The following is a 27185-nucleotide window of genomic DNA, read 5'->3' on the forward strand; positions in this document are numbered from 1 at the left end:
AAGCGCGGGCGGCGCCGGCGCGGCCGAGGAGTGCGCGGGGCTGCGGACGGAGCGCCGGGCGGCAGGCGGGCCCTGAGGAGCCCCAGGCCTCGGCTCGTCCCCTCCTGCAGCGGGCGGTCTGAGCTCCGGCCCGACGGCCTCCCTGCACCGCCGGTGAGCGGGGGTCCGGGCTCCCCGGGGCGGGGGGGCTCGCCTGCCCGGCGTTTCCGGGCGAGACGGGAGCGCCACTGTGGGCGGGTCCCGCGGGTCCGATTCTTCTGTCCCCCCTCTTCCGGGGTAGGAGGGGGCGTCTGCGGCCTGAGCGGCTAGGGCCCCCGACGGCGCGCGAGGCACGTAGGCTGACAAGTTGAGGGCTCCGGGCAGGGGGCTGGGGTGCGGCCGGCCGGCCCTGACCCACGAGGGCAGCCGTCAGTGTTGGGGGGAGCACCGGGGCGCCACGTGGGATCAGCTCAGGGTCCTTGGTCGGCAGCGCGGGCGGGGCAGTGCCCGATGTGAGCCCTGCCCACCATCTGCCCATCATGCCAAGCTTCTATCGGCCATCGATCTCTGCCCCGTGCAGGCGGCCAACAGTGCTAACAGCGGGGCAAAGGCCCAGGTGGTTGCCTCCCTGCGTGCGCCCGAGGCAGCTCCGCCAGGTGGTTCCGCTCTGACCTGGCCCAGAAGGACAGCCGGCCCCCTGCCCCCACTCCGCCCCAGGCTGAGGGTGCGGGGTGCGGGGGGCACTTCCCTCCTTCTCTTCGGGCTGGTGACTGCCGGCAGCGAACAGCGCACGCCCAAGGGACGTAGACCCACCCTTCTCAGGAATTGCCCTCGTGTCCCTGGCCGTCCCGGCCACCTGCGGTGGAGCCACTCCAGGGAAGCCACAGGAAGGGTCCTCCGTCTGTCTCAGATTCTTTTTGCCATCCTGAGACGTCCTAGCCTTTCTTCCCCAGCCCCAAGGCCACCAGCCCCTTGGTCACACCCACACCCACTTATGCTAGTGGCTGCCCTCTGGGACAATGGTCTCTGGCTTCTGTAACATCCACCAAGGGTCTCCCACCCTTGAAGCTGCTCCCCAGGCTCTGGGTGCCCCTCACATGCCCTGGTCTGTCCGTCCCCCCTGCAGCTGTGTCCCCGAGGTGCCCCCCGCAGACCTAGCACCCACTCCCAGGACCCTCCTCGTGTCCGCTGGGCAGGGCCCAGGGAGACCTGTGCCAGGCCCAAGGGCACTGCAGGCGGAATGGGGCGCAGCCCGCAGCCTCCGGGCCCAGCACACCCTCCTTGCCCCTGGTCACCAGCCCTGAACCCCCTTTCTGTGGGAAACCAGAGCCCCTGCTCGCTGAGGTGCGCTGGCACCTCCTCCCTGCAGCACAGAGTCTGGGCTCTGGGCCAGCGGGGCCCCCTTTTCTAGGTAGTGAGTCACCTCTCATTTCTCCCCACCTTTGTCCCGACAAGCATAGTCTTCTCACTGCCCCGTATCCCCGCTTCCTGGCGCTCCTGCCGAGACCAGGGCAGGGCGGGTGCCTCATGGCCCCCCTGAGGCCCACAGACCCACTGGAAACGGTCCTGGGACCAGACACTTGGCAAAGGAGGCCGGTGCTGGGTGTGGGCAGGCGGAGGGCGCACGGCAGGTCAGGCCCCAGAGGCGGGCCGACGCAGAGACCACTATGAAAGGGGCCCAGGGCGGTCCCTGTGGACGGGAGGAGAAGCCGACGGGTGTAGGGAAGGGCTGGCCCGGGGTGCCTCCCACCTGCCCCAGAGGCTACCGGTCAGGGCGGCCGGCATTCACCACAGTCACACTGTTGCCGCAGGCTTCTCTTCCTGGGGAGGTGGGGGAGGAGCGGGTGAGCAGGGCGGACCCCAGCCCTGCCAGCGCAGGGTCTGAGGTGCACCCCACCCTCCCAGTCTCCTCTCCGTGATCCCCTCCTCATTCCCTTCACCCCCGCTACACATCTGCCAGGCTCATGCTCCGCTAGGCGCCGGCAGGTTGCCCCGAGGTCTCAGGGATCCCGGTGGCTGCTCTGGTCCCGCTGCTGCCGGAACGGGGCAGGGGAGGAGCCCGCGAGCCACCAGGGTGCACCCCTGGCATCACAAGCTCCCAGCCTGGCGGCCAGGTCAGTCCCCTGCCTGGTGGGTACTCCTCTTCTGGCCTCTGGGGCCTGGGCACCGGTGTCCCCTGGCAGAAGTGGTCCTCTTCCAGGACTCGCCCCAGAACTTCAGGGAGGGGGAGCCCAAGCTCCCCATGGGTCTCCAGGGGCATGGTGGGGGCCACGCCTGCTCACACAGTGGTTCCTGGACCCATGCGGTCCACCTGCTGGGACAGGGAGCTTCCCATTTAGAGCAGTGCCCCCTCTCCTGGGGCAGGGGCCCTCACGACAGAGCCACCTCAGCCTGCCCTGCCCTGAGGACACCAGAGCCTCCCCGCTGGCCACCGTGAGGCCCTAGGAGTCCACACGGGTTCTGGTTGTCCAGCTGGCCACTCTCAGCGCTTCGTGATCTTTCTCCAAAGTCTGGTGGCCTCACGACTGCCCCCTAGTGCGCCACCTCTGCTCTTGTCTGCCCGGAAGCCAGATTTTGCGCCCTGCCCCCGCCCCCTGGCGCAGCCTGCTCTCCTTGTGGTGCGCAGCTCTGAGGGCCGGGCAGTGGTGGCAGACTCCCCCAGGCTCCCCTGCTGCCCGCCTGGTCCCAGCACCGGCCGTCTGAGGTACTGAGCAGCAGACCTGCTGCAGGGCATCTGTGTGCTGGAGGGTCGGGCCCGGCGTCTGTGCAAGGGAAAGAGGGAGCAGGCTTCTCGCCCAGGGTGGGCTCAGTGCGGTCTCAGCAGGCAGCCCTGCGGGCCGTGCCATCCAAGCCCAAAGCTGAATCAAGGGACCAAGCCTGGGCAGCCCCCGGAAGTGACCTTAGGGGGAGAGGTTTGAGAGGGGCACCACCGGGCCGTCTGTCCAAGGCCCTCCCTGAGGTGGGACCGGGGCCGGTTTTCCCCAGTGGGGTCTGGGCAGCACCCGGAAGCAGCCACCCCACCAGGTCTGGATGACATCAAAGCCTTGGCTTATTACTGCTGACAGTGGGGCCTCTGCCCCGTCTCAGCCACGCTGCCGCCTGCATCACCCGGCCCCTGAGGTCTTCCCGTGGAGGCCTCAGCCCCCACGTCCATGCTCCTCTGCTGACCTTGCGTTGCTCAGGGGGCTGGAGGACAGCAGGGAGGCTGGTTTGAGTGACACAGCAGATGCCACGAGCGGAGGCCAAGGTGTGCCGGGGAGACCACCGGGCACCCCCTGAGGGGGGCAGCATGGAGGGCTGCGCTGGTGGGGCCGGCTGGGGGAAAGCAGGGCGGGCTGGGCGAGCCCATCACAGGGGTGCTGAGAGGTTTCAGCTCCTTGCAAGGCCACTACTCGTGGCACTGGGACATCAGGACAGGCTGGGCTCAAGGTGTGGATTTAGGGGCTCGGGTCAGTCCCACAGGGCTCTCTGATTTAATGGGTAAATAAGACAGAGCAGAGAAAGCGTATCCCCAAGGAGAAAGGTCCCCACGCCCTGTGACCCAGAGGTGCGCGCTTCTCAGATCCAAAATGCTTTCGTTGGGCTTGGCGGCCAGAGTCCAGGGTCCCCTTAGCAGGGCCTGTGGATGGGGTCAGAGGGCGAGTGCAGAGCTGAGGCCCGAGGTCAGCCGTGGTGGGGTGAGGGCCAGGGCCAGGGTGGGAGTGGTTCTGAGGGGCAGACCTGTTAACAGGGCAGAGGATAGAGAGAGGCAGCCATTTCCTGGGCTGGCAGCACAATTGCCACAGGTGGGACCTATTCTCTCAGCTCTGCTGGCCAGAGTCTGGGGTCAGGGCGTCACGCACAGCCTTCAGCTTCCAGCATCTTGGCACCCCCCCCACTGCCCCCTCTTCCTGTCGTGTTGGGTTGGGGATCCCCGACTGCTGTGTGGCCTCATTTCAACTTCAGTACTTCTACAAAGACCCTACTCCAAGTGATGCCACAGCCAGATGGACGGGGGGTTAGGACTTGGACACACCTTTCTGAGGGACACAGTTCAACCCGGCATAGAAAGGGACAGGTCTGGGTGAAGGTCGGTGTGCAGGTGTGATGGGGGAGGTCAGACCCCTGTCACTGCTGCCCGGAGAATCAGGACACACAGCTCTCTGCTGAGAAGGGGCAGCCGTGGTGGTGGCAGGGGCTTGCAGCCAGCCGTCCAGGGCCTGGCAGTGCCAGGAGACAGGACCAGCACATAGGCCTCCCAGGGCCCCCAGGCTGGGTGTAAGCACAGAGGTGCCACAGCCCAGAGGGCACAGGGCTTGGGGTGGGTGGAGGAGGACTTGGAGCCAGGCTGAGGCAGAGACCTCAGGGGTCAGAGGGCAGGGGTCTGCTTGGAGCTTACTCAGGAGCTGGGAGGGAGCCGAGGCCTGAGCAGAGGCATCTGTAGCAGCAGGTCTGGGTTTGGGGAAGGTCACCAGAAGAGGGGAGGTGGAGGAATAATGAGGTGGGGTGCTGATGTCCACAAACACATGGAGACCACCCAAGGGGTGGCAGGGTTGGGGTGGGGCCTTTGGGTATCAGGAGGGTGGACCAAGTGGTTGGAAGGTGAGGCTGAGGGTGGGTGCATGGCTGAGCCCCGACTGTAGCAAACAGGGTCAGGGGAGTCCAGGGAGTTGGAGGCCAGAGGGTGGCCTGCAGGAGAGAGCAACCCATGAGTCCTGGAGGCCACCCTGCTGACCAGGTTCACACGATCCCTCCCGGGAGCCGCCTCCCCTGCACGCTGGGCCTCGTCCCCCAGGAGGGCTGGCCAGTTCTGGAGGCAGGTCTAGGGTCTGAGACTGGCCCCTGACTAGGTCTTCCCTCCCACCTGCCTGGGCCCTCCCAGAGTCCCTAATGGAATCTCTCCATTCCCTACAGGGAACAGACACGACGAACCCTGGGTGAGTGAGTGCTGCACGACCAACAGGCACAATGAACGGCCACACCTCTCCTCCTCCTGATGTCCTGGTCATCAATGGCACCGAGCCACCCACTGTCCCCAAAACCTTGAAGACCGTGTTGGGAGCCAGCACCCCTTCTGGGCTCCGAGCTGAGGCCACCTCATCCACCCAGCCCAAGGGCATTGCTGGGGTGCTTGTGGAGGCCTCAGGCCAGACCTGGAGTCTCTATGCTGCCATGAAGCAGGGCCTCCTGCCCACTGGGCTTGGGCTGGCTCTGCTGGAGGCCCAGGCAGCCACTGGGGGCCTTGTGGACCCCACCCAGGGCCAGCTGTTCCCTGTGTCTGAGGCCCTGCAGCAGGGCCTAGTGGGCCTGGAGCTGAAGGAGAAGCTGTTGGTTGCTGAGTGTGCAGTCACTGGGTACCCTGACCCCTACGGGTGTGGGAGGCTGGCTCTCTTCCAGGCCATCGGGAAGCAGGTTGTGGACAGGGCACGGGGGTGGAGCTGGCTGGAGGCCCAGCTGGCTACTGGGGGCCTGATAGACCCCGTCCAGGGTATGCGCGTGGCCCCAGAGCTGGCCTGCCAGCAGGGCCTCCTGGACCAGGAGGTGTGGCAGGGCCTGGCAGAGCGCAGGCCCAGTTCCGGCATTCCGGGCTTCATGGACCCCAACACACTAGAGCAGCTGCCCTACAGCGAGCTGCTAGGGAGGTGCGTGCGGGCCCCTGGCTCAGGGCTGGCCCTGCTGCCCCTCAAGACCACTTTCCGCACCCTGAGCGGGGCAGTGAGCTTGGCTGAGCTGCTGGAGGTAGGGATCCTAGGCGAGGGTACAGCCCAGGACCTGCGGGAGGGCAGGCTGGCTGTGGCGGATGTGAGCGCGCGAGCCGAGGTGCGCCGCTATCTGCAGGGCACTGGTGGAATGGCGGGTGTCGTCCTGCTGCCCTCCAACCACAAGAAGAGCTTCTTCCAGGCCGTCACTGAGCACCTGCTCCCCCTGGGCGCTGCTCTCCAGCTCCTAGAGGCTCAGGCTGCCACCTGCACACTGGTGGACCCAGCCACTGGCCGGCAACTGTGGCTGGATGAGGCAGTAAGGACGGCCCTCATTGGCCCAGAGCTCTACAGGCAGCTCCTGGTGGCAGAGCAGGCAGTGACTGGGTACCATGCCCCCTTCAGTGGCACGCAGGTCCCCCTTTTCCAGGCTATGAAGAAGGAGCTGGTGGACAGGCCTCTGGCACTACGGCTTCTGGATGCCCAGCTGGCCACAGGCGGGCTAGTGTGTCCACCCCGCAGGCTCCGGCTGCCCCTGGAGGCTGCTCTGCGTTTTGCCTGCCTGGACAAAGAGACAGAGCAGTGCCTCTCTCAGACCACTGACTTCCTGGACCCCAGCACAGGGGAGAGGATTGGTTATGGGCAGCTGCTGGCCCGCTGTGTCACTGACCCAGAGACAGGGCTGGCCTTCCTACCCATCTCAGGTGGGGCCCTTGGAGAGGAGCCACAGGGGCCCCCGTTCATTGAGCACAGCACCCGGCGGGCCTTGAGTGCGGCTATGGCCACTGTCTCTGTGGGCAGGTTCCAGGGCCAGCCCATGTCTCTCTGGGAGCTGCTCTTCTCCGAGGCCGTCCCAGTGGCACAAAGGGCAGCACTGGCCCAGCAGCACAAGGAGGGGGCCCTCTCAGTGGGGGAGCTGGCATCTGCACTGACCACTATTCTTGAGCAGGCTGCAGCCGCTGCCAGGACCACCTTTGCTGGGCTAAGGGTCCCTGTGACATCTGGAGAGCTGTTGAAAGCAGGGATCATTGACAAGGATGTGTATGAGCAGCTGGAGCGAGGGGAGACCACAGCCCAGGAAGTGGGCGGCCGGGACTCTGTGCGGAGGTACTTGCAGGGCACCAGTGGCATCGCTGGCCTGCTGCTGCCCGGCTCCCAGGAGCGGCTCAGCATCTACGAGGCTGGTGGGAAGGGGCTTCTCAAGCCGGACACAGCCCTCGTCCTCCTGGAGGCACAGGCAGCCACAGGTTTCATTATCGACCCAAAAGAAAACAAGAGATATTCCGTGGAGGAGGCGCTGAGGACTCTCGTCATCGGGCCCAATGTGTTCACCAAGCTGCTGTCGGCCGAGCGCGCCGTCACCGGCTACACCGACCCCTACACCGGCGAGCGGATCTCCCTGTTCCAGGCCATGAAGAAGGGCCTCATCGTGCGGGACCACGGCATCCGCCTGCTGGAGGCCCAGATCGCCACGGGCGGCATCATCGACCCCGTGCACAGCCACCGCCTGCCCGTGCACGTGGCCTACGAGCGCGGCTACTTCGACGAGGAGATGAGCCGCGTCCTGGCGGACCCCGGCGACGACACCAAGGGCTTCTTCGACCCCAGCACGCACGAGAACCTCACCTACCGGCAGCTGCTGGGGCGCTGCGTGGAGGACCCCGAGACGGGCCTGCGCCTCCTGCCACTCAACCCCACACAGCCCCAGCTGGTGGACAGTGCCACCCGGCAGGCCTTCCAGAGCCTGCTGCTGTCAGTGAAGTATGGGCGGTTCCAGGGGCAAAGGGTCTCTGCGTGGGAGCTGGTCAACTCGGAATACTTCAGCGAGGACCGGAGGAGGCAGCTCCTGCAGGACCACTGGCTGCACAGGGCCTCCCTGGAGCAAGTTGCACGGCTCCTGGAGAGAGACATGGAGAGGTGGGCGGACATCACACTGCCCACACTGCGGGGCCGAGTCACCGTCCACCAGCTCCTGGAGGCCCACATCATTGACCAGAAGCTCCTGGACCGGGTGCTGGCAGGGGCAGTCAGCCCTGAGGCCCTTCTGCGCAAGGACAGTGTCCGCAAGCACCTGAGCGGCCTGGGCGCTGTGGGTGGCGTGCTGCTGCAACCCTCCAGCCGGCGGCTCAGCCTCTACCAGGCCATGAAGCAGATGCTGCTGGGACCAGGAGTGGCCCTGGCCCTGCTGGAGGCCCAGGCAGCCACTGGAGCCATTATTGACCCCCATAGCTTGGAGACCCTGTCGGTGGACGAGGCTGTGCGCAGGCAGCTTGTGGGGCCAGAGCTCTATGGCAGGCTGAGGTGGGCCGAGGGTGCCGTCACTGGATTCAGGGACCCCTTCTCTGGGACATGTGTGTCCCTGTTCCAGGCCATGAAGAAGGGCCTTGTCCCTGTGGAGCAAGCCATCTGCCTCTTGGAGGCCCAGGTAGCCACCGGAGGGGTCATTGACCCCATAGGCCACCACCACCTCCCCATTCCTGTGGCCACCCAGCGTGGCTGCATTGACCAGGAGATGGAGACAGTCTTGTCCAGCTCCTCTGAGACCTTCCCCACGCTGGACAGCCGGGGACGCACCAGCTATGCCCACCTCCTAGAGCAGTGTCTGAGGGAAGAGGGCTCTAGCCTTCATCTCCTGCCCCTTCTGGAAAGCTCTCCTGCTGTCCTCACAGATGAGCAAGTCCAGGAGACCCTGCAGGCCACACAAGGGACTGAGGATGGCACATCCCTCTGGGAGCTGCTGGGCTCCTGGCACTTCACCGAGCAACAGCGGAGGGGCTTCTTGGAGGACTTCAGGGTGGGGAAGACCACCGTGCAGCAGCTGCGGGTGGCCGTGCAGAGGTGGGTGCGGGGTGCAGAGCTCCTGCTGCGGGCCCGTGTAACAGTGCCTGGCCCACGTGGCGAGCTTCCTGCCATCTGGCTGCTGGATGCCGGCATCATCACCCAGGAGACCCTGGAAGCACTGGCTCAAGGCACCTGCTCAACTGCGGATGTTGCTGAGCAGCCGGTGGTGAAGGCCTGCCTATGGGGCACAGGCTGTGTGGCCAATGTACTGCAGCCCTCAGGGGCCAAGGTGAGCATTGCCCAGGCTGTGAGGGACGGCCTCCTGCCTGTGGGCCTGGGGCACAGACTTCTGGAGGCCCAGGTCGGGTCTGGATTTCTTGTCGATCCTCTGACCAACCAGAGGCTGTCAGTGGAGGATGCAGTCAAGGCTGGCCTGGTGGGTGGGGCACTGACTGAGCAGCTCCAGAGGGCCGAGCAGGCAGTGACTGGGTATGCAGACCCTGACTCAGGGTGTTGCCTCTCACTGTGGCAGGCTATGGAGAAGGGATTTGTGCCCTGGAGTGAGGGCCTCCCACTCCTGCAGGTGCAGCTGGCCACAGGGGGCATAGTGGACCCTGCCCATGGGGTGCACCTGCCCCAGGCAGCAGCCTGTAGGCTTGGCCTCTTGGATGAGCACACAGGCCAGGCACTGACTGCGACAGATGAGGACAACAAGTTCTTCTTTGATCCCAATGCTCAGGAAAAGGTGACGTACCAGCAGCTCAAGGAGCAATGTGTCCTGGATGCCAGCACTGGCCTGTGGCTGTTACCACTCCATGAGGACGTGGTGTTTGAGGCAGACAACCACACAGTGGTGGCCCTGAAGGCCATGAAGGTGCCTGTCTGTGCCGGGAGGTTCAATGGTCTCACTGTGTCTCTCTGGGACCTACTGCACTCAGAGTACATTAGCATTCACAAGCGGCAAGAGCTAGCAGCTCTCTGCCAGTCTGGAAGGGCCACAGCCCTAAAGCAGGTGGTCAGTGCTGTCACTGCCCTGGTCGAAGACTCAGAGAGGCAGCCCTCAGAAACTGCCTTGAGAGGGCTCCGGAAGCAGGTGTCAGCCAGTGACCTCTTCAGGTCCCAGCTGATCGACAAGAAGACGCTGGATGAGCTGAATCAGGGCAGGAGGACTATGAAGGAGGTGGCAGAGATGGACAGCGTGAGGCAGTTCTTCGAAGGAGGCAACTTCATCGCTGGGGTCCTCATACAGGGCACAAAGGAGAAGATGAGCATCTACCAGGCTATGTGGAAGGGCGTCCTGCGGCCGGGCACGGCCCTGGTGCTGCTGGAGGCGCAGGCAGCCACCGGCTTCATCATCGACCCCGTGCGCAACCAGAGGCTGTCCGTGGAGGAGGCGGTGGCCGCGGGTGTGGTGGGCGGCGAGATCCAGGAGAAGCTGCTGTCAGCCGAGCGCGCCGTCACTGGCTACACCGACCCCTACACCGGCGAGCGGATATCCCTGTTCCAGGCCATGAAGAAGGGCCTCATCATGCGGGACCACGGCATCCGCCTGCTGGAGGCCCAGATCGCCACGGGCGGCATCATCGACCCCGTGCACAGCCACCGCCTGCCCGTGCACGTGGCCTACGAGCGCGGCTACTTTGACGAGGAGATGAGCCGCGTCCTGGCAGACCCCGGCGACGACACCAAGGGCTTCTTCGACCCCAGCACGCACGAGAACCTCACCTACCGGCAGCTGCTGGGGCGCTGCGTGGAGGACCCCGAGACGGGCCTCTACATGCTGCAAATTGTAAAGAAAGGAGAAACCTACACATGTATTAATGAAGCCACAAGGCAAGTTCTGCAATCCAAAACTCTGGAAATTCATGTGGGAAGGTTTGCTGGTCAGATGGTCTCTTTCTGGGACTTGCTGTCCTCCGAATACTTCACAGAGGACAGGAAGCACGAGCTTGTTCAGGAGATCAGAGCCCAGAATGTGAACACAGAGCAATTGGTGGCAATCATCACAGCTACAGTTGAAGAGACAGAAAAGCAAAACGCAGTCATCAAGGTGGCAGGCATTGGCGGGGAGGTGTCAGCTGCAGAGTTATTCAGCTCTGGAATCATTGATAAAAAGACGCTGGATACACTGTGCAGAGAAAAAGGCAGGGGGCAGGACCTCAGCAGGCTGGAGCACGTGAAGAGCTATTTGGAAGGAAGGGGCTGCATCGCGGGGGTGACCACACCCTCCACACATGAGGTGATGAGCTTCTATGAGGCCAGCAGAAGAGGACTGATCCCCGTCGGGTTTGCGGCTCAGCTCCTAGAGGCACAGGCTGCCACAGGATTCATACTGGACCCCTGCAGCCACCAGAGGTTTACTGTGCACGAGGCTGTGGCTGCTGGTCTGGTTGGGAAAGAGTTGCAGGAGAGGCTCCTGGATGCTGAGAAGGCTGCCACAGGTTACGTGGACCCGGCCACTGGAGACACACTCTCCCTGTTCCAGGCCATGAAACGGAAATTAGTCGAATGGGAGGAGGGGCTTAGACTGCTCGAGGTGCAGGTGGCCACGGGGGGCATTGTTGACCCCCTGCACCACCACCGGGTCCCGATGGACACAGCCTACAGACGTGGCTGTCTGGCCCAGGACATGAGTGCACTTGTTTCGGATCATAAATGCATAAATAAAAGGTTTGTGGATCCCAACACCCAAGAGAAGGTCACATACCAGGAGCTACAGGACAGGAGCAAACGGGCACCAGGGACAGGCTGGGCTCTGTTCCCTGTCATCAGCAGAGGGAAGGACTGCCCGTACATAGAGGAGGCAACAAGAAGAGCGCTTGAGGCTGAGTGGGTGGAAGTCACCAAGGGAAGGTACAAAGACCAAAGGCGATCGGTGTGGGAGCTTTTGAACACCGGATATGTGACAGAGGACAAGAAGCTTCAGTTAGCAGGAAAGTACAGATCAGAATTCAGACATGCACTGGAACATGTGGCACAAATTATTTCAGAAACAATCAATGAAAAGGAGAAGAACAAAAAACAATTATGGTTCAGAGGCATTCGAAGACAGATCACAGCCTCTGAGCTGTTTCACTCAGATATCATCGCTAAAAGCACATTAGAGGAACTGGAGAGAGGATGTCGGTCAGTGGAAGAGCTTAGAAACACTGAAGAGGTGAAACGCTACCTGGAGGGCACGAGCTGCATCGCGGGCGTGCTGGCGCCCGCCAAGGACGAGCCCGGGCGGCAGGAGAAGATGAGCATCTACCAGGCCATGTGGAAGGGCGTCCTGTGGCCGGGCACGGCCCTGGTGCTGCTGGAGGCGCAGGCGGCCACCGGCTTCGTCATCGACCCCGTGCGCAACCAGCGGCTGTCCGTGGAGGAGGCGGTGGCCGCGGGCGTGGTGGGCGGCGAGATCCGGGAGAAGCTGCTGTCGGCCGAGCGCGCCGTCACCGGCTACACCGACCCCTACACCGGCGAGCGGATCTCCCTGTTCCAGGCCATGAAGAAGGACCTCATCGTGCGGGACCACGGCATCCGCCTGCTGGAGGCCCAGATCGCCACGGGCGGCATCATCGACCCCGTGCACAGCCACCGCCTGCCCGTGCACGTGGCCTACGAGCGCGGCTACTTCGACGAGGAGATGAGCCGCGTCCTGGCGGACCCCGGCGACGACACCAAGGGCTTCTTCGACCCCAGCACGCACGAGAACCTCACCTACCGGCAGCTGCTGGGGCGCTGCGTGGAGGACCCCGAGACGGGCCTCTACATGCTGCAGCTGGCCGGCCGGGACTCCGCCGTGCACCAGCTGAGCGAGGAGCTGCGCGGCGCCCTGCGTGACGCCCGCGTGACGCCGGGCTCGGGCGCCCTGCAGGGCCAGAGCCTCTCCGTCTGGGAGCTCCTCTTCCGTCGGGAGGTTCCCGAGAGCCTGCGGCAGGACCTGCTGCTCAGGTGCCAGGCGGGCACGCTGACCGCGCAGGGGGTGGCCGCCGCCCTCACCTCGCTGGCGGCCCGGGCCGAGGACGGGGTCCCGCTCCCGGCCCCCCCGGACCCTCGGGGGGCCCTGAGTGCCGCCACCATGGAGGTCAAGGTGGGACGCCTGCGGGGGCCGGCGCAGCCCGTGTGGGACGTGCTGGCGTCCAGCTACGTGGGCGGCGCCACGCGGGAGCAGCTGCTGGCCCAGTTCGGCTCGGGGACGCTGGGCTTGCCCGCGCTGACCCGCAGGCTGACCGCCATCATCGAGGAGGCCGAGGCGGCCCACGGGTCCGAGCGCGCACAGGGGCACGCCTCCTCCGACCCACAGGAGCCCGGCCCGCTCGGTCGTGGTGACGGCGACGCCCGGCCCTCTGCGGGCGAGGCCGACGCCCAGGCCGCCGGCCGCCTGCGGGAGCAGGCCCTGCGTGCCGCCACCATGGAGGTGCACGCCGGGCAGTTCCGGGGCCAGCGGGTCTCCGTGTGGGACGTCCTCTTCTCCTCCTACCTGAGCCAGGCCCGCCGGGATGAGCTCCTGGCCCAGCACGCGGCCGGCGCCCTGGCCCTGCCCGCCCTCGTCGCCACCCTCACCCAGGTCATCGAGGAGGCGGAGGAGCGGCTGAGCAAACTGTCCTTCCGGGGCCTGAGGCGCCAGGTGTCGGCGTCCGAGCTGCGCACGTCCGGGATCCTGGGCCCCGAGACCCTGCGGGACCTGGCCCAGGGCACCAAGACCCCGCAGGAGGTGACGGAGATGGACTCGGTCAAGCGCTACCTGGAGGGCACGAGCTGCATCGCGGGCGTGCTGGCGCCCGCCAAGGACGAGCCCGGGCGGCAGGAGAAGATGAGCATCTACCAGGCCATGTGGAAGGGCGTCCTGCGGCCGGGCACGGCCCTGGTGCTGCTGGAGGCGCAGGCGGCCACCGGCTTCGTCATCGACCCCGTGCGCAACCAGCGGCTGTCCGTGGAGGAGGCGGTGGCCGCGGGCGTGGTGGGCGGCGAGATCCGGGAGAAGCTGCTGTCGGCCGAGCGCGCCGTCACCGGCTACACCGACCCCTACACCGGCGAGCGGATCTCCCTGTTCCAGGCCATGAAGAAGGACCTCATCGTGCGGGACCACGGCATCCGCCTGCTGGAGGCCCAGATCGCCACGGGCGGCATCATCGACCCCGTGCACAGCCACCGCCTGCCCGTGCACGTGGCCTACGAGCGCGGCTACTTCGACGAGGAGATGAGCCGCGTCCTGGCGGACCCCGGCGACGACACCAAGGGCTTCTTCGACCCCAGCACGCACGAGAACCTCACCTACCGGCAGCTGCTGGGGCGCTGCGTGGAGGACCCCGAGACGGGCCTCTACATGCTGCAGCTGGCCGGCCGGGACTCCGCCGTGCACCAGCTGAGCGAGGAGCTGCGCGGCGCCCTGCGTGACGCCCGCGTGACGCCGGGCTCGGGCGCCCTGCAGGGCCAGAGCCTCTCCGTCTGGGAGCTCCTCTTCCGTCGGGAGGTTCCCGAGAGCCTGCGGCAGGACCTGCTGCTCAGGTGCCAGGCGGGCACGCTGACCGCGCAGGGGGTGGCCGCCGCCCTCACCTCGCTGGCGGCCCGGGCCGAGGACGGGGTCCCGCTCCCGGCCCCCCCGGACCCTCGGGGGGCCCTGAGTGCCGCCACCATGGAGGTCAAGGTGGGACGCCTGCGGGGGCCGGCGCAGCCCGTGTGGGACGTGCTGGCGTCCAGCTACGTGGGCGGCGCCACGCGGGAGCAGCTGCTGGCCCAGTTCGGCTCGGGGACGCTGGGCTTGCCCGCGCTGACCCGCAGGCTGACCGCCATCATCGAGGAGGCCGAGGCGGCCCACGGGTCCGAGCGCGCACAGGGGCACGCCTCCTCCGACCCACAGGAGCCCGGCCCGCTCGGTCGTGGTGACGGCGACGCCCGGCCCTCTGCGGGCGAGGCCGACGCCCAGGCCGCCGGCCGCCTGCGGGAGCAGGCCCTGCGTGCCGCCACCATGGAGGTGCACGCCGGGCAGTTCCGGGGCCAGCGGGTCTCCGTGTGGGACGTCCTCTTCTCCTCCTACCTGAGCCAGGCCCGCCGGGATGAGCTCCTGGCCCAGCACGCGGCCGGCGCCCTGGCCCTGCCCGCCCTCGTCGCCACCCTCACCCAGGTCATCGAGGAGGCGGAGGAGCGGCTGAGCAAACTGTCCTTCCGGGGCCTGAGGCGCCAGGTGTCGGCGTCCGAGCTGCGCACGTCCGGGATCCTGGGCCCCGAGACCCTGCGGGACCTGGCCCAGGGCACCAAGACCCCGCAGGAGGTGACGGAGATGGACTCGGTCAAGCGCTACCTGGAGGGCACGAGCTGCATCGCGGGCGTGCTGGCGCCCGCCAAGGACGAGCCCGGGCGGCAGGAGAAGATGAGCATCTACCAGGCCATGTGGAAGGGCGTCCTGCGGCCGGGCACGGCCCTGGTGCTGCTGGAGGCGCAGGCGGCCACCGGCTTCGTCATCGACCCCGTGCGCAACCAGCGGCTGTCCGTGGAGGAGGCGGTGGCCGCGGGCGTGGTGGGCGGCGAGATCCGGGAGAAGCTGCTGTCGGCCGAGCGCGCCGTCACCGGCTACACCGACCCCTACACCGGCGAGCGGATCTCCCTGTTCCAGGCCATGAAGAAGGACCTCATCGTGCGGGACCACGGCATCCGCCTGCTGGAGGCCCAGATCGCCACGGGCGGCATCATCGACCCCGTGCACAGCCACCGCCTGCCCGTGCACGTGGCCTACGAGCGCGGCTACTTCGACGAGGAGATGAGCCGCGTCCTGGCGGACCCCGGCGACGACACCAAGGGCTTCTTCGACCCCAGCACGCACGAGAACCTCACCTACCGGCAGCTGCTGGGGCGCTGCGTGGAGGACCCCGAGACGGGCCTCTACATGCTGCAGCTGGCCGGCCGGGACTCCGCCGTGCACCAGCTGAGCGAGGAGCTGCGCGGCGCCCTGCGTGACGCCCGCGTGACGCCGGGCTCGGGCGCCCTGCAGGGCCAGAGCCTCTCCGTCTGGGAGCTCCTCTTCCGTCGGGAGGTTCCCGAGAGCCTGCGGCAGGACCTGCTGCTCAGGTGCCAGGCGGGCACGCTGACCGCGCAGGGGGTGGCCGCCGCCCTCACCTCGCTGGCGGCCCGGGCCGAGGACGGGGTCCCGCTCCCGGCCCCCCCGGACCCTCGGGGGGCCCTGAGTGCCGCCACCATGGAGGTCAAGGTGGGACGCCTGCGGGGGCCGGCGCAGCCCGTGTGGGACGTGCTGGCGTCCAGCTACGTGGGCGGCGCCACGCGGGAGCAGCTGCTGGCCCAGTTCGGCTCGGGGACGCTGGGCTTGCCCGCGCTGACCCGCAGGCTGACCGCCATCATCGAGGAGGCCGAGGCGGCCCACGGGTCCGAGCGCGCACAGGGGCACGCCTCCTCCGACCCACAGGAGCCCGGCCCGCTCGGTCGTGGTGACGGCGACGCCCGGCCCTCTGCGGGCGAGGCCGACGCCCAGGCCGCCGGCCGCCTGCGGGAGCAGGCCCTGCGTGCCGCCACCATGGAGGTGCACGCCGGGCAGTTCCGGGGCCAGCGGGTCTCCGTGTGGGACGTCCTCTTCTCCTCCTACCTGAGCCAGGCCCGCCGGGATGAGCTCCTGGCCCAGCACGCGGCCGGCGCCCTGGCCCTGCCCGCCCTCGTCGCCACCCTCACCCAGGTCATCGAGGAGGCGGAGGAGCGGCTGAGCAAACTGTCCTTCCGGGGCCTGAGGCGCCAGGTGTCGGCGTCCGAGCTGCGCACGTCCGGGATCCTGGGCCCCGAGACCCTGCGGGACCTGGCCCAGGGCACCAAGACCCCGCAGGAGGTGACGGAGATGGACTCGGTCAAGCGCTACCTGGAGGGCACGAGCTGCATCGCGGGCGTGCTGGCGCCCGCCAAGGACGAGCCCGGGCGGCAGGAGAAGATGAGCATCTACCAGGCCATGTGGAAGGGCGTCCTGCGGCCGGGCACGGCCCTGGTGCTGCTGGAGGCGCAGGCGGCCACCGGCTTCGTCATCGACCCCGTGCGCAACCAGCGGCTGTCCGTGGAGGAGGCGGTGGCCGCGGGCGTGGTGGGCGGCGAGATCCGGGAGAAGCTGCTGTCGGCCGAGCGCGCCGTCACCGGCTACACCGACCCCTACACCGGCGAGCGGATCTCCCTGTTCCAGGCCATGAAGAAGGACCTCATCGTGCGGGACCACGGCATCCGCCTGCTGGAGGCCCAGATCGCCACGGGCGGCATCATCGACCCCGTGCACAGCCACCGCCTGCCCGTGCACGTGGCCTACGAGCGCGGCTACTTCGACGAGGAGATGAGCCGCGTCCTGGCGGACCCCGGCGACGACACCAAGGGCTTCTTCGACCCCAGCACGCACGAGAACCTCACCTACCGGCAGCTGCTGGGGCGCTGCGTGGAGGACCCCGAGACGGGCCTCTACATGCTGCAGCTGGCCGGCCGGGACTCCGCCGTGCACCAGCTGAGCGAGGAGCTGCGCGGCGCCCTGCGTGACGCCCGCGTGACGCCGGGCTCGGGCGCCCTGCAGGGCCAGAGCCTCTCCGTCTGGGAGCTCCTCTTCCGTCGGGAGGTTCCCGAGAGCCTGCGGCAGGACCTGCTGCTCAGGTGCCAGGCGGGCACGCTGACCGCGCAGGGGGTGGCCGCCGCCCTCACCTCGCTGGCGGCCCGGGCCGAGGACGGGGTCCCGCTCCCGGCCCCCCCGGACCCTCGGGGGGCCCTGAGTGCCGCCACCATGGAGGTCAAGGTGGGACGCCTGCGGGGGCCGGCGCAGCCCGTGTGGGACGTGCTGGCGTCCAGCTACGTGGGCGGCGCCACGCGGGAGCAGCTGCTGGCCCAGTTCGGCTCGGGGACGCTGGGCTTGCCCGCGCTGACCCGCAGGCTGACCGCCATCATCGAGGAGGCCGAGGCGGCCCACGGGTCCGAGCGCGCACAGGGGCACGCCTCCTCCGACCCACAGGAGCCCGGCCCGCTCGGTCGTGGTGACGGCGACGCCCGGCCCTCTGCGGGCGAGGCCGACGCCCAGGCCGCCGGCCGCCTGCGGGAGCAGGCCCTGCGTGCCGCCACCATGGAGGTGCACGCCGGGCAGTTCCGGGGCCAGCGGGTCTCCGTGTGGGACGTCCTCTTCTCCTCCTACCTGAGCCAGGCCCGCCGGGATGAGCTCCTGGCCCAGCACGCGGCCGGCGCCCTGGCCCTGCCCGCCCTCGTCGCCACCCTCACCCAGGTCATCGAGGAGGCGGAGGAGCGGCTGAGCAAACTGTCCTTCCGGGGCCTGAGGCGCCAGGTGTCGGCGTCCGAGCTGCGCACGTCCGGGATCCTGGGCCCCGAGACCCTGCGGGACCTGGCCCAGGGCACCAAGACCCCGCAGGAGGTGACGGAGATGGACTCGGTCAAGCGCTACCTGGAGGGCACGAGCTGCATCGCGGGCGTGCTGGCGCCCGCCAAGGACGAGCCCGGGCGGCAGGAGAAGATGAGCATCTACCAGGCCATGTGGAAGGGCGTCCTGCGGCCGGGCACGGCCCTGGTGCTGCTGGAGGCGCAGGCGGCCACCGGCTTCGTCATCGACCCCGTGCGCAACCAGCGGCTGTCCGTGGAGGAGGCGGTGGCCGCGGGCGTGGTGGGCGGCGAGATCCGGGAGAAGCTGCTGTCGGCCGAGCGCGCCGTCACCGGCTACACCGACCCCTACACCGGCGAGCGGATCTCCCTGTTCCAGGCCATGAAGAAGGACCTCATCGTGCGGGACCACGGCATCCGCCTGCTGGAGGCCCAGATCGCCACGGGCGGCATCATCGACCCCGTGCACAGCCACCGCCTGCCCGTGCACGTGGCCTACGAGCGCGGCTACTTCGACGAGGAGATGAGCCGCGTCCTGGCGGACCCCGGCGACGACACCAAGGGCTTCTTCGACCCCAGCACGCACGAGAACCTCACCTACCGGCAGCTGCTGGGGCGCTGCGTGGAGGACCCCGAGACGGGCCTCTACATGCTGCAGCTGGCCGGCCGGGACTCCGCCGTGCACCAGCTGAGCGAGGAGCTGCGCGGCGCCCTGCGTGACGCCCGCGTGACGCCGGGCTCGGGCGCCCTGCAGGGCCAGAGCCTCTCCGTCTGGGAGCTCCTCTTCCGTCGGGAGGTTCCCGAGAGCCTGCGGCAGGACCTGCTGCTCAGGTGCCAGGCGGGCACGCTGACCGCGCAGGGGGTGGCCGCCGCCCTCACCTCGCTGGCGGCCCGGGCCGAGGACGGGGTCCCGCTCCCGGCCCCCCCGGACCCTCGGGGGGCCCTGAGTGCCGCCACCATGGAGGTCAAGGTGGGACGCCTGCGGGGGCCGGCGCAGCCCGTGTGGGACGTGCTGGCGTCCAGCTACGTGGGCGGCGCCACGCGGGAGCAGCTGCTGGCCCAGTTCGGCTCGGGGACGCTGGGCTTGCCCGCGCTGACCCGCAGGCTGACCGCCATCATCGAGGAGGCCGAGGCGGCCCACGGGTCCGAGCGCGCACAGGGGCACGCCTCCTCCGACCCACAGGAGCCCGGCCCGCTCGGTCGTGGTGACGGCGACGCCCGGCCCTCTGCGGGCGAGGCCGACGCCCAGGCCGCCGGCCGCCTGCGGGAGCAGGCCCTGCGTGCCGCCACCATGGAGGTGCACGCCGGGCAGTTCCGGGGCCAGCGGGTCTCCGTGTGGGACGTCCTCTTCTCCTCCTACCTGAGCCAGGCCCGCCGGGATGAGCTCCTGGCCCAGCACGCGGCCGGCGCCCTGGCCCTGCCCGCCCTCGTCGCCACCCTCACCCAGGTCATCGAGGAGGCGGAGGAGCGGCTGAGCAAACTGTCCTTCCGGGGCCTGAGGCGCCAGGTGTCGGCGTCCGAGCTGCGCACGTCCGGGATCCTGGGCCCCGAGACCCTGCGGGACCTGGCCCAGGGCACCAAGACCCCGCAGGAGGTGACGGAGATGGACTCGGTCAAGCGCTACCTGGAGGGCACGAGCTGCATCGCGGGCGTGCTGGCGCCCGCCAAGGACGAGCCCGGGCGGCAGGAGAAGATGAGCATCTACCAGGCCATGTGGAAGGGCGTCCTGCGGCCGGGCACGGCCCTGGTGCTGCTGGAGGCGCAGGCGGCCACCGGCTTCGTCATCGACCCCGTGCGCAACCAGCGGCTGTCCGTGGAGGAGGCGGTGGCCGCGGGCGTGGTGGGCGGCGAGATCCGGGAGAAGCTGCTGTCGGCCGAGCGCGCCGTCACCGGCTACACCGACCCCTACACCGGCGAGCGGATCTCCCTGTTCCAGGCCATGAAGAAGGACCTCATCGTGCGGGACCACGGCATCCGCCTGCTGGAGGCCCAGATCGCCACGGGCGGCATCATCGACCCCGTGCACAGCCACCGCCTGCCCGTGCACGTGGCCTACGAGCGCGGCTACTTCGACGAGGAGATGAGCCGCGTCCTGGCGGACCCCGGCGACGACACCAAGGGCTTCTTCGACCCCAGCACGCACGAGAACCTCACCTACCGGCAGCTGCTGGGGCGCTGCGTGGAGGACCCCGAGACGGGCCTCTACATGCTGCAGCTGGCCGGCCGGGACTCCGCCGTGCACCAGCTGAGCGAGGAGCTGCGCGGCGCCCTGCGTGACGCCCGCGTGACGCCGGGCTCGGGCGCCCTGCAGGGCCAGAGCCTCTCCGTCTGGGAGCTCCTCTTCCGTCGGGAGGTTCCCGAGAGCCTGCGGCAGGACCTGCTGCTCAGGTGCCAGGCGGGCACGCTGACCGCGCAGGGGGTGGCCGCCGCCCTCACCTCGCTGGCGGCCCGGGCCGAGGACGGGGTCCCGCTCCCGGCCCCCCCGGACCCTCGGGGGGCCCTGAGTGCCGCCACCATGGAGGTCAAGGTGGGACGCCTGCGGGGGCCGGCGCAGCCCGTGTGGGACGTGCTGGCGTCCAGCTACGTGGGCGGCGCCACGCGGGAGCAGCTGCTGGCCCAGTTCGGCTCGGGGACGCTGGGCTTGCCCGCGCTGACCCGCAGGCTGACCGCCATCATCGAGGAGGCCGAGGCGGCCCACGGGTCCGAGCGCGCACAGGGGCACGCCTCCTCCGACCCACAGGAGCCCGGCCCGCTCGGTCGTGGTGACGGCGACGCCCGGCCCTCTGCGGGCGAGGCCGACGCCCAGGCCGCCGGCCGCCTGCGGGAGCAGGCCCTGCGTGCCGCCACCATGGAGGTGCACGCCGGGCAGTTCCGGGGCCAGCGGGTCTCCGTGTGGGACGTCCTCTTCTCCTCCTACCTGAGCCAGGCCCGCCGGGATGAGCTCCTGGCCCAGCACGCGGCCGGCGCCCTGGCCCTGCCCGCCCTCGTCGCCACCCTCACCCAGGTCATCGAGGAGGCGGAGGAGCGGCTGAGCAAACTGTCCTTCCGGGGCCTGAGGCGCCAGGTGTCGGCGTCCGAGCTGCGCACGTCCGGGATCCTGGGCCCCGAGACCCTGCGGGACCTGGCCCAGGGCACCAAGACCCCGCAGGAGGTGACGGAGATGGACTCGGTCAAGCGCTACCTGGAGGGCACGAGCTGCATCGCGGGCGTGCTGGCGCCCGCCAAGGACGAGCCCGGGCGGCAGGAGAAGATGAGCATCTACCAGGCCATGTGGAAGGGCGTCCTGCGGCCGGGCACGGCCCTGGTGCTGCTGGAGGCGCAGGCGGCCACCGGCTTCGTCATCGACCCCGTGCGCAACCAGCGGCTGTCCGTGGAGGAGGCGGTGGCCGCGGGCGTGGTGGGCGGCGAGATCCGGGAGAAGCTGCTGTCGGCCGAGCGCGCCGTCACCGGCTACACCGACCCCTACACCGGCGAGCGGATCTCCCTGTTCCAGGCCATGAAGAAGGACCTCATCGTGCGGGACCACGGCATCCGCCTGCTGGAGGCCCAGATCGCCACGGGCGGCATCATCGACCCCGTGCACAGCCACCGCCTGCCCGTGCACGTGGCCTACGAGCGCGGCTACTTCGACGAGGAGATGAGCCGCGTCCTGGCGGACCCCGGCGACGACACCAAGGGCTTCTTCGACCCCAGCACGCACGAGAACCTCACCTACCGGCAGCTGCTGGGGCGCTGCGTGGAGGACCCCGAGACGGGCCTCTACATGCTGCAGCTGGCCGGCCGGGACTCCGCCGTGCACCAGCTGAGCGAGGAGCTGCGCGGCGCCCTGCGTGACGCCCGCGTGACGCCGGGCTCGGGCGCCCTGCAGGGCCAGAGCCTCTCCGTCTGGGAGCTCCTCTTCCGTCGGGAGGTTCCCGAGAGCCTGCGGCAGGACCTGCTGCTCAGGTGCCAGGCGGGCACGCTGACCGCGCAGGGGGTGGCCGCCGCCCTCACCTCGCTGGCGGCCCGGGCCGAGGACGGGGTCCCGCTCCCGGCCCCCCCGGACCCTCGGGGGGCCCTGAGTGCCGCCACCATGGAGGTCAAGGTGGGACGCCTGCGGGGGCCGGCGCAGCCCGTGTGGGACGTGCTGGCGTCCAGCTACGTGGGCGGCGCCACGCGGGAGCAGCTGCTGGCCCAGTTCGGCTCGGGGACGCTGGGCTTGCCCGCGCTGACCCGCAGGCTGACCGCCATCATCGAGGAGGCCGAGGCGGCCCACGGGTCCGAGCGCGCACAGGGGCACGCCTCCTCCGACCCACAGGAGCCCGGCCCGCTCGGTCGTGGTGACGGCGACGCCCGGCCCTCTGCGGGCGAGGCCGACGCCCAGGCCGCCGGCCGCCTGCGGGAGCAGGCCCTGCGTGCCGCCACCATGGAGGTGCACGCCGGGCAGTTCCGGGGCCAGCGGGTCTCCGTGTGGGACGTCCTCTTCTCCTCCTACCTGAGCCAGGCCCGCCGGGATGAGCTCCTGGCCCAGCACGCGGCCGGCGCCCTGGCCCTGCCCGCCCTCGTCGCCACCCTCACCCAGGTCATCGAGGAGGCGGAGGAGCGGCTGAGCAAACTGTCCTTCCGGGGCCTGAGGCGCCAGGTGTCGGCGTCCGAGCTGCGCACGTCCGGGATCCTGGGCCCCGAGACCCTGCGGGACCTGGCCCAGGGCACCAAGACCCCGCAGGAGGTGACGGAGATGGACTCGGTCAAGCGCTACCTGGAGGGCACGAGCTGCATCGCGGGCGTGCTGGCGCCCGCCAAGGACGAGCCCGGGCGGCAGGAGAAGATGAGCATCTACCAGGCCATGTGGAAGGGCGTCCTGCGGCCGGGCACGGCCCTGGTGCTGCTGGAGGCGCAGGCGGCCACCGGCTTCGTCATCGACCCCGTGCGCAACCAGCGGCTGTCCGTGGAGGAGGCGGTGGCCGCGGGCGTGGTGGGCGGCGAGATCCGGGAGAAGCTGCTGTCGGCCGAGCGCGCCGTCACCGGCTACACCGACCCCTACACCGGCGAGCGGATCTCCCTGTTCCAGGCCATGAAGAAGGACCTCATCGTGCGGGACCACGGCATCCGCCTGCTGGAGGCCCAGATCGCCACGGGCGGCATCATCGACCCCGTGCACAGCCACCGCCTGCCCGTGCACGTGGCCTACGAGCGCGGCTACTTCGACGAGGAGATGAGCCGCGTCCTGGCGGACCCCGGCGACGACACCAAGGGCTTCTTCGACCCCAGCACGCACGAGAACCTCACCTACCGGCAGCTGCTGGGGCGCTGCGTGGAGGACCCCGAGACGGGCCTCTACATGCTGCAGCTGGCCGGCCGGGACTCCGCCGTGCACCAGCTGAGCGAGGAGCTGCGCGGCGCCCTGCGTGACGCCCGCGTGACGCCGGGCTCGGGCGCCCTGCAGGGCCAGAGCCTCTCCGTCTGGGAGCTCCTCTTCCGTCGGGAGGTTCCCGAGAGCCTGCGGCAGGACCTGCTGCTCAGGTGCCAGGCGGGCACGCTGACCGCGCAGGGGGTGGCCGCCGCCCTCACCTCGCTGGCGGCCCGGGCCGAGGACGGGGTCCCGCTCCCGGCCCCCCCGGACCCTCGGGGGGCCCTGAGTGCCGCCACCATGGAGGTCAAGGTGGGACGCCTGCGGGGGCCGGCGCAGCCCGTGTGGGACGTGCTGGCGTCCAGCTACGTGGGCGGCGCCACGCGGGAGCAGCTGCTGGCCCAGTTCGGCTCGGGGACGCTGGGCTTGCCCGCGCTGACCCGCAGGCTGACCGCCATCATCGAGGAGGCCGAGGCGGCCCACGGGTCCGAGCGCGCACAGGGGCACGCCTCCTCCGACCCACAGGAGCCCGGCCCGCTCGGTCGTGGTGACGGCGACGCCCGGCCCTCTGCGGGCGAGGCCGACGCCCAGGCCGCCGGCCGCCTGCGGGAGCAGGCCCTGCGTGCCGCCACCATGGAGGTGCACGCCGGGCAGTTCCGGGGCCAGCGGGTCTCCGTGTGGGACGTCCTCTTCTCCTCCTACCTGAGCCAGGCCCGCCGGGATGAGCTCCTGGCCCAGCACGCGGCCGGCGCCCTGGCCCTGCCCGCCCTCGTCGCCACCCTCACCCAGGTCATCGAGGAGGCGGAGGAGCGGCTGAGCAAACTGTCCTTCCGGGGCCTGAGGCGCCAGGTGTCGGCGTCCGAGCTGCGCACGTCCGGGATCCTGGGCCCCGAGACCCTGCGGGACCTGGCCCAGGGCACCAAGACCCCGCAGGAGGTGACGGAGATGGACTCGGTCAAGCGCTACCTGGAGGGCACGAGCTGCATCGCGGGCGTGCTGGCGCCCGCCAAGGACGAGCCCGGGCGGCAGGAGAAGATGAGCATCTACCAGGCCATGTGGAAGGGCGTCCTGCGGCCGGGCACGGCCCTGGTGCTGCTGGAGGCGCAGGCGGCCACCGGCTTCGTCATCGACCCCGTGCGCAACCAGCGGCTGTCCGTGGAGGAGGCGGTGGCCGCGGGCGTGGTGGGCGGCGAGATCCGGGAGAAGCTGCTGTCGGCCGAGCGCGCCGTCACCGGCTACACCGACCCCTACACCGGCGAGCGGATCTCCCTGTTCCAGGCCATGAAGAAGGACCTCATCGTGCGGGACCACGGCATCCGCCTGCTGGAGGCCCAGATCGCCACGGGCGGCATCATCGACCCCGTGCACAGCCACCGCCTGCCCGTGCACGTGGCCTACGAGCGCGGCTACTTCGACGAGGAGATGAGCCGCGTCCTGGCGGACCCCGGCGACGACACCAAGGGCTTCTTCGACCCCAGCATGCACGAGAACCTCACCTACCGGCAGCTGCTGGGGCGCTGCGTGGAGGACCCCGAGACGGGCCTCTACATGCTGCAGCTGGCCGGCCGGGACTCCGCCGTGCACCAGCTGAGCGAGGAGCTGCGCGGCGCCCTGCGTGACGCCCGCGTGACGCCGGGCTCGGGCGCCCTGCAGGGCCAGAGCCTCTCCGTCTGGGAGCTCCTCTTCCGTCGGGAGGTTCCCGAGAGCCTGCGGCAGGACCTGCTGCTCAGGTGCCAGGCGGGCACGCTGACCGCGCAGGGGGTGGCCGCCGCCCTCACCTCGCTGGCGGCCCGGGCCGAGGACGGGGTCCCGCTCCCGGCCCCCCCGGACCCTCGGGGGGCCCTGAGTGCCGCCACCATGGAGGTCAAGGTGGGACGCCTGCGGGGGCCGGCGCAGCCCGTGTGGGACGTGCTGGCGTCCAGCTACGTGGGCGGCGCCACGCGGGAGCAGCTGCTGGCCCAGTTCGGCTCGGGGACGCTGGGCTTGCCCGCGCTGACCCGCAGGCTGACCGCCATCATCGAGGAGGCCGAGGCGGCCCACGGGTCCGAGCGCGCACAGGGGCACGCCTCCTCCGACCCACAGGAGCCCGGCCCGCTCGGTCGTGGTGACGGCGACGCCCGGCCCTCTGCGGGCGAGGCCGACGCCCAGGCCGCCGGCCGCCTGCGGGAGCAGGCCCTGCGTGCCGCCACCATGGAGGTGCACGCCGGGCAGTTCCGGGGCCAGCGGGTCTCCGTGTGGGACGTCCTCTTCTCCTCCTACCTGAGCCAGGCCCGCCGGGATGAGCTCCTGGCCCAGCACGCGGCCGGCGCCCTGGCCCTGCCCGCCCTCGTCGCCACCCTCACCCAGGTCATCGAGGAGGCGGAGGAGCGGCTGAGCAAACTGTCCTTCCGGGGCCTGAGGCGCCAGGTGTCGGCGTCCGAGCTGCGCACGTCCGGGATCCTGGGCCCCGAGACCCTGCGGGACCTGGCCCAGGGCACCAAGACCCCGCAGGAGGTGACGGAGATGGACTCGGTCAAGCGCTACCTGGAGGGCACGAGCTGCATCGCGGGCGTGCTGGCGCCCGCCAAGGACGAGCCCGGGCGGCAGGAGAAGATGAGCATCTACCAGGCCATGTGGAAGGGCGTCCTGCGGCCGGGCACGGCCCTGGTGCTGCTGGAGGCGCAGGCGGCCACCGGCTTCGTCATCGACCCCGTGCGCAACCAGCGGCTGTCCGTGGAGGAGGCGGTGGCCGCGGGCGTGGTGGGCGGCGAGATCCGGGAGAAGCTGCTGTCGGCCGAGCGCGCCGTCACCGGCTACACCGACCCCTACACCGGCGAGCGGATCTCCCTGTTCCAGGCCATGAAGAAGGACCTCATCGTGCGGGACCACGGCATCCGCCTGCTGGAGGCCCAGATCGCCACGGGCGGCATCATCGACCCCGTGCACAGCCACCGCCTGCCCGTGCACGTGGCCTACGAGCGCGGCTACTTCGACGAGGAGATGAGCCGCGTCCTGGCGGACCCCGGCGACGACACCAAGGGCTTCTTCGACCCCAGCACGCACGAGAACCTCACCTACCGGCAGCTGCTGGGGCGCTGCGTGGAGGACCCCGAGACTGATCTCCTCTGTCTCCCTCTTATTTGATTGAATTCTCTATGTCTGGGTAGAGGAAATCCCATGCAAAATGTGTCTTAAAATCGGTATATGTGAAAGTCAGGAATAAAGTTTAAAAACCCATTTATCGCGTACCAAATGCAGTTGAGGGCCATCTTTCTTCTGTTTTCTGGAAGCATTGAAGGAAGCAACCAAGCCTCCCCTTCCCCTTAACCTCTATATTTGAGTCAAGCCTTCTGTTGCCCAGGTGATTACCCATTGACACAGAGATGAACTTCTTTCCACTAGTGTGGATATGCAAATGTACGAAAGCCCGGAGAGTTAATTTGGAAATGTGACAGATTTACCCAGAGACCACCTCTCCAGAAATCTCCCTTACAATCTACTCATTCTCCTTCTTCTGCAATGCTTCCTAGGGGAGAAATCTGGAGCACTGTGACCAGACTAATGACATAAGAATAGCAACCGCAATAAAATCATGATAATCCTCAAGGCGATGGATTCAACTAGGTTCAAAGTCTTATGCAGATTAAGTCCATAGCTCGTCCATTCCATAGGAAGGCAGTAGCTGGGTGTTCAGAGCAATCATCTTGTGGCAGCTGCAGCCAGGAGGCACATTCAGGCCACAAAGACATTAGGAGAAAATAACCTTAAGGTCAATAAGATACATGTTTTAATGGCACCAGCATAGGAAACCTTGTCCATCAGGTAGGATACATGCAAGAGAGGGGTCCTGTGACAGGACAGTGGCAGGAATGGGATCTCGTCCTGGTCTAGTGTACCAGACTTTCACCCCCCTCCCTGTGGGAGTTACAGCTGGGTCAGTATATAGGGCTATGGGAGGTACATGCACTGCCCATAAAGATAAAACAAAACATCCCCGTAAGATGCTCTTAATCTCCTGGACAGTTTGGGTACACTGCCGTGACGTTTGGGGGCCATTCAGCCGTTATTCCAGGAATACACAGGAGGCCATGTTTCAGGCCTTTCCCCCA

The 27185-nt window shown here is 68.6% G+C and overlaps 1 protein-coding gene across 1 annotated transcript; it reads left to right on the top strand.

The window, feature by feature from the left end:
* On the top strand, positions 1 to 26313 carry EPPK1 (epiplakin 1). The gene is made up of 2 exons (XM_057497629.1): positions 1 to 153; positions 4873 to 26313. Exon 2 carries the CDS (start codon positions 4927 to 4929, stop codon positions 26218 to 26220), a length of 21294 nt encoding a protein of 7097 aa, XP_057353612.1. The 5' UTR covers positions 1 to 153; positions 4873 to 4926; the 3' UTR covers positions 26221 to 26313.
* Positions 26314 to 27185: the final 872 nt, after the last annotated feature.

This window comes from Manis pentadactyla, chromosome 3 (assembly GCF_030020395.1).
Source record: "Manis pentadactyla isolate mManPen7 chromosome 3, mManPen7.hap1, whole genome shotgun sequence".
Classification (NCBI taxonomy): Eukaryota; Metazoa; Chordata; class Mammalia; order Pholidota; family Manidae; genus Manis; species Manis pentadactyla.

Excerpts from the sequence above, each read along its gene's own strand:
- EPPK1 (XM_057497629.1), top strand. The coding sequence starts at position 4,927 with ATGAACGGCCACACCTCTCCTCCTCCTGATGTCCTGGTCATCAATGGC.